Consider the following 9,858-nt stretch of genomic DNA (forward strand, 5'->3'; position numbering starts at 1 on the left):
GGGATGGAGGGATGGGCAAAGGGAGGGAGAAAAGGGAAAAATCGTAGAATCACAAAGGTTGGAAGACCTTTATGATCAAGTCCAGCCATCAACCCAGCAATGCTCCTGTAACCCCAAAACCATTAACCCACGGATGGATGGAGTGATGGATGGATGGATGGATGGATGGATGGATGGATGGATGGATGGATGGATGGATGGATGGATGGAGGGAGGAGGGGACTGTTGGACTGATGGATGTACAGCTGGATTGACAGATGGATGAGAGATATCCAGGGGTCTCTCCAGGCTGAGGGAGCCTGGATGGCACTGGAATGTAAACACACTTTTGGACGTGTCCCTGGATGCAACATTCCCACTCCTCAAGCTCCCTCAGCCCTTAGACCAAACCAGATCCATCTGGAAACTCCCCAAAACCCTCAAGGAGGCTCCCACCCCTCCAGCTGGGGGGTTGTGCAGTCCCCATCCCCGTGGCCACCCCCTCTGTTCCCCCTCTCTGGACAAAGGACTGTCCCCACACGGGGAGACCCTGGGCGGTGGCTCCCAAACACGGTGGGGGCCGGCAGGAAGGCGGAGGCAGCTCCCCTGACGGGAAGCATCCCAAGGAACCCAGCATCCTTTCCAAGAGAGAACAAAGGCTGAGGAGATAGCATAGTTCATCACCGATAAATGAAGGATGTAAATAGCAAATAGGGGGAAGATTTATTTCGAGCAGAGCCTCAGGAAACGGCGGGGGCTGGGAGGGGGGAAATGGGACAGGAGCCATTTGCTGGCTCATCCAAATCCTGCTTGGGGTGAGCCGGGGTCCTGCCCGGTGCCCAAACCTCCCATCAATGCCCAGAGGGTCCTGTGTCCCTCCTCATACCCTGAGCGTCCCCATCTGCACCCGGGGGGTCCCATGTCCCCATCCCTCAGGTTTGGGTGTTTCACAGCACCAGGTCCCGTTTGCACACCCAGTTGAGTCACCCGGGGCTCGTCCTCAGATAAGGAAAAAAAGCCCCAAAAGAGGATTTGGGATTTCAGTGCTGCCGCCTGATACAATCACGGCTGGGGGGCTGGGGCAGGCAGGTGCCCACCCCACGGGGTCAAACACCCCCACCCCGGTGCTGCAATGCCCCGAAGGGTTGGGATGGAGGTTTTCCTGCATTTCCCAAAGTGTTGCTGAGGAAGAGACCGGGAGAATCCGTCCCAGGCAGAGACGGCCCTTAGTGCACACAAACCCCCACACACACTGAGCCCTTGCTCATGGACACCCTCCTTCCTCCACACCCCCACCCCTCCATCCTCCCTTCCACCACATCCCCCCCAGCCCCCCGAGGGAACTGCGCACACCCTGCTCCTTTTTTAACCAAAATTCATTTATTTGTCACAAAACACAAAGCCTTGGGGGTGCCGGGGGAGCCGCCCCCTCCTGAGCCCCCCAGGGGCTCCTCCCCGGCTGTGCCTCAGTTTCCCCTTCCCGCGAGCAGGGCTTTCCAGCGGGGCATCCCCAAAGCAAGCCAGGCTTTGGGGCGAGGCGGAGGGGGGTCTTCCCCCCGAGTAGACCAGCTCGGGGGGCGCCGGGGGCGGTCGGGGAGGGGCTCAGGAGCGGAAGAGCGTCTCCTGGGTGGCGGGGTCCAGCTTGCCCCCCGGGCCGGGGCCCCCCTTGCCGCCGGGGGGGTGGCTGTGCCCCGAGGAGTAGCTGGCGGAGCGCTCGGGGCCGGGGCCGGGGGTCCGGCAGCAGAGGAGGGCGGCGCAGGCGTGGCGGAAGCGGGGGTCGAAGAAGGCGTAGAGGAAGGGGTTGAGGCAGCTGTTGATGTAGGCGATGCCCGTGCAGTAGGGATGGAGGTTGTTGAGGAAGGTGTGGAGGGCGCAGGACCAGGGCAGCACCTCCAGGTCCATCAGCACGTAGAGGGTCTTGACCAGGTGGAAGGGCAGCCAGCAGCCCCCGAAGGCGGCCACCAGCACCGTGATGATGGTGAGCAGCCGCTTGCGCTTGCGGGGCCCCTCGGCCCGCTCCCGGCGGAAGTGAGTGGCCACGGTGCGGGCGATGAAGAAGTAGCAGGTCAGCATCACGGCGAACGGGGCCACGAAGCCCAGGGCGGTGGAGGAGAGCCCCAGCCCCACCTCCCAGGCGCCCTCCGTCCCCTGCGCCGCCAGGTCCCCGTAGTCCATGTAGCAGGTGATCTTGGTGTCCCCGCCGAGGGCGGCCGCCCGCCGCAGCACCAGGGCGGGCAGGGCCAGCAGGGCGGCCAGCAGCCACAGCGCCACCGTGGCCACCAGCCCGCTGACCCGCGAGCGCAGCTTGGCCGTGGCCAGCGGCCGCACGATGGCCAGGTAGCGGTCGAAGCTGAGGCCGGTGAGGCAGAAGACGCTGGCGTACATGTTGACGAACACCAGGTAGCTGCTGACCTTGCAGGCGGCCGTGCCGAAGGGCCAGTGGTAGCCCAGCCAGGCGTAGGCGGCCCACAGGGGCAGGGTGACCACGAAGGTGAGGTCGGCCACGGCCAGGTTGGCGATGAAGGTGTCGGCCGAGCGCCGGCGGTCGCGGCCGCCCTTGAAGACGGTCCAGAGGACGAGGCCCGTTGCCGGTGGTGCCCAGCAGGAAGACCAGCAGGTAGATGGTGGGCAGCAGGGCCAGCGAAGGGCCCCACTCCGTGTACTCGCAGTCCGTATCGTTGTCGAAGCCGTAGTTGTAGGCGTCCGTCGTCTCCTCCATCCCGGCGCTGGGCTCCGCTCCGCTCAGCTCATCCCGGGCTCACCCGCTCCTGCGGCCCCGGAGCGAATCCCACCGCGTTACCTCCCCTTCCTCCTCCTCCCCGCCCTCCTCCTGGAGGGGACGGGCAGGACAGGGCAGGAGGCAGGGCCGGGGGGAGCCCCCGTGGGAAACTTCACAGCTCCCCCCACCTCCATCTGGCTCCTGCCCGGGGGGTTTTACCGAGCTCTCACCCGCGTGTCAACGCGCCGACCCCCGAGATAACCCCGGCCTCGCCACGCCCGCGGGGTTTGGTCGCCCACCACGGCGGCGTTCGGGGCTGGGGTCCGGCTCTGGGGAGCTCAGGAACGGGGGGCTCCGGCCAGCATTTGGGGTTTCACCTCGGGGTGCCGCATTCAGCGCCGGGGGTGTCACACATCGGGGCTGCATTTCGCACGGGCGGTGTCACATCGGGCACTTGGCGGCGGGGGGGTCGCTCTGGGGGTTGGTGTCACATTGGAGGGAGTGGCACTGCGGGGGGGGGAGGGTGTGCATTTGGCATTTTGCATTTGGCATTTTGCATTTGGCACTTGGGATTCCCCGTTTTGCTGCCAGATTTGCCTCGCTGTGCGCACAGCGGTGGTTCCAGGGGGTCCCCCACAGCCGGGGCTCCACTTTGAGCACAACGTGCCGAGGAGATTTATGCATTTACCAAAAATCCTGGGCGGGGAGGGGGTTCTGGGACCCCCCACGCTGTAAAATGACCATTTTAGGGCAGCAGCTGCCGCAGGACCGGCTGCCACTGGAGCTCTCGGTGTGTCCCCAGCTCCGCTTGCTCGTGGAGCGGCAACGCTGAGCCAAGAGGGAGCAAACTCCCCTCCACCCCACAAATAAACATTGGACGGAGGAAGGAAGCCCCCCGAGGTGGTCTGGGATTGTCCCACTGGGACTGAACTCTCATAGTTCCAGCTCTGGGGAAAAGAACCGAAGAAGACGAGCGGGACTTTGCAGAGTGATGCCTGAAGAGCCCCAAATCCCCCGGGACACACGGGGGGGGGGGGGGGGGGGGGGGGGCTGAGCCGAGGCCTGGATGGGGCTATAAGGGGGGATTAAGCACGAGAAGGGGCAGGCTTAACACCCCAGTGCAGGGATGGAGGTTGGTGGGGGGGCACAGAGCCCCCGGGACCCCCCACCAGCTCAGTGGGGCCCTTCTACCAGCAAAGAGGTGTGAAGGAGGGGCTGTGGGGGGAATTCAGTGGCTGAAATAGGGGGGGAGAGCTCTCAGGAACCTCTAAAATGAGGCAGAGTGGTGTAGGGGGGAAAGGGGTCGGTAAATGGGGGTGCAAGTTAAGGGACCCAGGGGGTGGGGGCACCAAACCAGACACCCAGAGCTGCAGCATCAGCCGGGAGAGAAAACCAGGCTGGAGATAAGGAGCGATCCCGTATCTCAGTGCCGGGACAGCCGGCATGCGGGGAGAGAAGTATGAAAGGCAGAAACTGCTGAAAGTGGTGGCAGAACCGCGAGGGTGCCCAGTTCCGGTTCAAATCCCAAGCTGGAATGAAGAAGGGCCGGAACCCCGCAGTTCCCAGCGCAGACACGGCTCGAGCCTTTCCGCTAATTAGCAACATCAACAGGGAAGCACCGGCACTGCTAATGAACCCCCCGGGATCGCAGCGAGGCTCCCCGGGCCGCTACCGCCCTGGCCGGAGCCCCGTTAATGAGCAGGACCGCTAATGAGCAGTTCTATTAATTACTATTAATAACACTCCCAGCTATCTGTGTCCTAATTGGAGCACGGCACAAGTATCCATTTCCAGCCGCCGCACACCAATCCGTTTCCACTCTCTCCTTTCCAAAAGCTGCGGGTTAAGTGTCCCGGTCACCCCCTCGCTGTCCTGGAAGCTGGGGTGCCTCGCCCTCAGTGCCACCCAGGGGGTCCCTTGGTCTCGGCGCCGGGGACGGAGCCCCCCAGGCTGGGTTTGTGGTGGCCACGGGTGGTGGGTGGGTGGCCAGGGCTGGGCTGATAAGGAATCCATGGGGCTGATAAGGAGTCCCGCTATCTGCAGCGGGGGGAGGGCAGGAGCCACTCTCCCTGCGGGGCGGGGGCCGCCCTGGGCACCAGCGGGGGGTTCGGGACGCTCGTTTGGCATTCACAGGAATGAACCCCAGGACTTGGCACCAGCGGCTCCACGGGGAGCAAGCCAGGCTCACGGCGTCCCTCCCCACTGGCTCTGCAGGGGGATTGGGGTGGGAGCCCCCACGGGGCGGGATGAGGAGCCAGAGCTCACCCCCCTCACCCCATCCCGAGCAGGAAGGGCAGCGCTTGGCCCTGCACGAGGAACCATCCTGGAGCTTCTTCCGAATCCACAGAGTTACTCACATCCGACCGAGGAAGTGACAGCGCTAGGGCACAGCTCCTGTCCCTCTGAGCCCCCTTCCCTTCCACGGGCTGCGCTGCGGGCACGGCGCTCCTCCTGTTGGCAGCTGCCCCCGCGGTGTGCCCCGTCCCAGGGACAGCACCCTCACACCTCTTCCCTCTGCTCCCACACCCCAACCCTGCCCGTCGGTCCCCCAAAAACCATCCCGCGCCCCCCAAAGACTGGACACGGGTGGGTGCTGCGAGCCACGGGTTTATTGGGGGGCATGGGGTGGCAAGGACAGGGAGGTGCTGCGGGAGGGGCACCCTGGGGACAAGGGACAGGGCTGGGGCACCTCGTATGGACACTGGGGACACTGGGATATACCCGGGGTGGGCACTGGGGACAGTCAGATGCTGATGGGGCTCACAGGGGGAGCACTGGGGACTGGGTGGGCAATAGGAGCCCGACGGGGGTCTCAGCGAGCCCCTCCCCAGGCCACCACAGCGTGGTGGGCAGGCGGGGCTGCCCCATGGCCCCCGGGGCTAGAGGCCGAGGGAGAAGGTGCCCGAGTCGGTGGATTGCTTGTCCCGGGAGCAGGTCCCCAGCGCCCCGGGGGGACACGCTGAGGGGGTGGCAGGGCACGCCGGCCTCTGACACCTGTGGGACAGGGGACAGAGGCACTGGGTGAGTCACTGCAGCCGGGGGGGGGCGATCGAGCCCCCCAGAGGTGTCCCCATCCCCAGGATACCCCGGCCCCATGTCTGACCTCCTCGAACTTGCGGGCCTTGTAGTGCTCAGCGCCCTTGAGGAAGTTGAGCAGGATGATGTCGCACAGCACCGTGCCCTGGGGGTGGTAGCATTGGGGTGGGGGGCCCCGCACTGTGGAGCACCCCCGTACCCCTCCCCACAGAGCCAGGCCGCTGTCACCCTGCATCTGTGCTGTGTCCCCATGCCCCGTGGCCATGGCATTTCCCCTTGTGCCCTGGGAGGTGTCACCACTCCGGGGCTGAGAACATCCCCAACTCACCACACCGATGGAGGTGAAAGCAGCCACCGTGTTGATGAGGGTGGGGACGATGCCGAACTTCCCGGCCTGGGGGAGCACAGCCCTTGTTGGCCGGAGTCCCCGACCCCCCTGTGACCCCACGAGTCCCCAGCCCCACACGTACGCTGCCATACACCAGGACATCGAAGCGGATCCCAAAGGCCTTGATGAGGGTGCGGCGCTCGGAGCCGTCGGGCCAGCGGTAGTACCTGGCGTGCCTGTGGTGACACAGTGACACGGGGACATGGGGACAGGAGCCATGCCAGGCAGTGCACACCCCTGTGCCGTGCGTGTCCTGGCCATACCTGAAGTTGTATCCAGGGGCAGGGGTCCGGGCCAGGCTGTCCAGGCGGGTGAAGGAGTAGCGGGGCAGGCAGCGCTCCCAGGCCCGGTCCAGGTCACACACCCACCCGATCTTGATCCCCAGCACCCCCCCCTGCCCCAGCCCTGCATCAGCACCACGGACCCTGGCCCCATGGCGCCAAGTCCCCACAGTTTCACAGTCCTGCATCCCATGGCCCTGTGCTCCACGTCCTATGAACCCACATCCCACATTCACATCTCCCCAAGCTCCACATCCCTCTGCCCCCCATGTCTCGAATCTCCATGTCTGTACACCCCATGGTCCCCATGTCACACATCCCAAACCCCATCCATGCCCCTGTGTCAAGCCCCACATCATCACTCTGTCTCGTGTTCCTGTATCCCCATGTCCTGATCCCAACATCCCTCATCCCTGCATCCCGTGTCCCCATGTTATGCAAGCCCATGTCCCCATCTTCCATGTCCATGTCCCACACCCCATATCCCCCCCATCCCATGTCCCATGTCCCCATGTCCCACATCCCATATTTCTGTGTCCCCAAGTCCCATGTCCCTATGTTCTTCCATCCCACGCGCTTGTACCCCTGTGTCCCCACACCCACCCATTGTCCCCATGCCTCCCGTGTCCCCTGTGTCCCCGCTCACGGTGGCAGCCAGCGCAGGGAAGTCCTGCCCAGCCAGACGTGCCACGTCCCCCAGGCGCAGGATGGGGCACAGGGGCTGCAGCTGTGGGTGGAAGCGACACCGGCCCAGCTCCACCCCACTGCCAGGGGGTGGCAGGTTGGTCCTGGGGACACAGGGGGACACGGGGGACACAGAGGGATGTGCCATCAGGCAGCAGTCTGGGTTCATGGACCCCCATCACAGTATCGTCCCACCATCCTGTGCCTATGTCCCCTGTCCCCATGTCCCTGTGTTACCCCATGCCCTGTCCTCATGTCCCCTCGTGTCCCCCCCGTGGCTTGTGCCACTCACTTCTCAAAGCCAAAGAGCGGGAAGCGGATGCTGTTCTTGATGAGGAGGGTGAAGTTCTCAGCTTCCAGCATGACGGGGCTGGAGGAAGGGGGGTGACACTGAGGACATGGCAGGGGACATGTCCCCTGCTCCTCCCTATGTCCCCCCGGCCCCACTTACACGTCAACAGTGTCCACCTCGGGGGGGCACCAGCCCTGGATCTCGCAGGTGCGCAGGGTCGTGTTGTAGGGGACGCAGCGCCCTGTCAGCAGCCCTGGGATCCCCAACCCTGTCAGCAGACCTGGCACCTCGGCCCCTGAACTCTGCCAGCACCCCTGGGACCCCCAGACCACTGCCAGTACCCCTGAGAGTACCCCTGAGACCCCAGACCCCCGTCAGCACCCCTGGGATCCCCGTACCCCTATCAGCACCCTCGGGAGCACCCCTGAGACCCCAGACCCCCGTCAGACCCCCGGGGATCCCCGGGGCCCCTTTGGCACCCCTGGGACCCTGACCCCCCGGCTCCCCCAGACCTCCAGCTCCCGCACCAGAGCCCCGGGCCCCCCACTCCCCCGAGCCCACCGAGGGTCCCTCCCTCCCTCCCTCCCTCCCTCCCGTGGTGGCTCCCCGCCGTCCCTCGGTCCCCTGAGCCCCCGTTCCCAGCGGGTCCCTCACCGTTGCTCGTGCCCGGGCTCAGCTCCGGCAGTCCCGGTCCGCCGAGCAGTGGAACGCGGCTTCGCTCTGCGGGGCGGGGGTCAGCGGACGGGGGGCTCATCGAGGGGTCCCCCCGAGCGCCCCCTGCCCCCCCGCACCTCCGGGCACACGCCCTGCGCCTGGTCCTCGGTCCGGATCTGCTTGGTGACCACCACGAACACTGAGGTGCCCTGCGGGACGTCGCTGTCACACGACCCGTCCGGAACTGAGGCGGGGGTGGCCCCGCGCCCCTCAGCGACCCCTCCGGTCCCCGGTGCTCACCTGGGGGGGCGTGACGTAGTCGGCCGTGTCCATCACCTGCCCCGCGTAGCGCCCCACGCCCTTCACCTTGGTGACCACGGAGGACTCGATGGCGGTGTCCCGCACCTGGTACGCTTTCTCATGGAGGAACACCCAGCTGGGACAGCACCGCGGGTGACGCTGGGGACAGCCACCCCCGGACACCCCCGGACCCCCCCGGCACCCTCCCCCGGACCTGCCCGTGATCCCCGGACCCCGGAACTGCCAGCGCCAGCGGCTGCCGATCCCCGACTGCCGCTTGTCATCCCCCCGCCGGTGGCTGCTGTCACCCCCGGGAGCACTCGGGGACAGGGACCCGAGCGCGGCTCATCCCCTTCTGTCGTCCCCTGGGGCCGAGCGGCTTCTCTGCCCCTCGCTGTCACCCACGCTGTCCCTTCCCGTCATCCACCCGAGATGCTCTCCTGGCTGTCCCCTTTGTGTCACCCGAAACGACATCTTGCTGTCCTCATCATGTCACCTGCGCTGCCACCCTCCTGTCACCCGCACCGGCACGCTCTCTGGCTGTCCCCCTTGTGTCAGCCGTACCGACATCCTCTGTCCCGCCTTGTCAACCGGCACACTCTCCTGGCTGTCCCCATCGTGTCACCTGCGCCGGCACACCTGAACTCCCGGCACTGGCACATTGTCACCCGCTCTCCCGTCCCTCCTCTGCTCCCGGCCTGGCCACCCCCCGACCCCGCACCACCGCCTGTTGTCCCCTCGCTGTGACCCCATGCCACACGCCGTCACCCCCGGGTGTCACCTCCAGCAGGAAGTGGCTGTCACCGCGCTGTCGCGGTGCCGGGAAGGGTTCGGGGCTGTGCCCCGGGGGATGTCCCGGCGCGGGCTGTCCCGGAGGTGCCCGGGGATTGTCCCGGCGGCTGCCGGGGAGGCTCACCCGACGAAGTAGGCGAGGATGAGGAGCTGGACGCCGCGGTTGACGACGCCCACCACCCAGCTCTTCACCACCACCGACTTGGTGGTCTCGTAGGAGAAGAAGTCGCTCACCCAGCGGGTGCGGGAGCGCGGGAGGGACATGGGCAGCGCGGGGACGGCCAGAGACGGGGCTGCGGGCAGGGCAAGGCGGGGCTGCGGGCAGGGCTGCGGGAACCGAGGGGGATGCGGGCAGTGCAGGGCAGGGCAGGGGTGCGGACAGTGAGCGGGGATGCGGGCAGGGCAGGGCAGGGCAGGGCGGGAGCGGGTGCAGGCAGTGGTACCGGCAGGGGCACGGGCAGCGTGCGGGTACCGGAGGGTGTGGGCAGCACCCGCAGGGGTGCGGGCAGCGGGGGCGGTGCGGGCGGGCGGGCGGAGGCGGGGGCAGGGCGGGGGCCGGGGCGGGGGCATGGCCCGGGGGGACGGAGGGATCGCCCCCCATTCCTGGGGGAATGGAGGGGTGCAGGCGGGGTCCTTCCCCGGGGTCCCTATGGGGGCGAGTCCCAAAGGGGGGACCCGTTCGAGCACCGGGGAGTCCCACATTGAGATGCACGTGGGGGGTGCGCCCCAGACT

The 9,858-nt window shown here is 66.4% G+C and overlaps 2 protein-coding genes across 2 annotated transcripts; both read right to left on the reverse strand.

Annotated features, from left to right (window-relative positions):
- Positions 1-1,581: 1,581 nt before the first annotated feature.
- APLNR (apelin receptor) lies at positions 1,582-2,698 on the reverse strand. The gene is given in 2 exon segments (XM_036384640.1): positions 1,582-2,562; positions 2,564-2,698. Coding segments are annotated over 2 exon segments (1,116 nt in total).
- Positions 2,699-5,307: 2,609 nt separating this feature from the next.
- Positions 5,308-9,596, reverse strand: P2RX3 (purinergic receptor P2X 3). Its single transcript, XM_054515233.1, is given in 14 exon segments — positions 5,308-5,692; positions 5,802-5,879; positions 6,063-6,128; positions 6,205-6,298; positions 6,386-6,516; positions 7,050-7,191; positions 7,380-7,457; positions 7,539-7,632; positions 8,034-8,060; positions 8,063-8,099; positions 8,171-8,242; positions 8,334-8,469; positions 9,250-9,418; positions 9,569-9,596. Coding segments are annotated over 13 exon segments (1,329 nt in total). The 5' UTR covers positions 9,390-9,418; positions 9,569-9,596; the 3' UTR covers positions 5,308-5,458.
- Positions 9,597-9,858: the final 262 nt, after the last annotated feature.

This window comes from Molothrus ater, chromosome 6, assembly GCF_012460135.2.
Source record: "Molothrus ater isolate BHLD 08-10-18 breed brown headed cowbird chromosome 6, BPBGC_Mater_1.1, whole genome shotgun sequence".
NCBI classification, from domain to species: Eukaryota; Metazoa; Chordata; class Aves; order Passeriformes; family Icteridae; genus Molothrus; species Molothrus ater.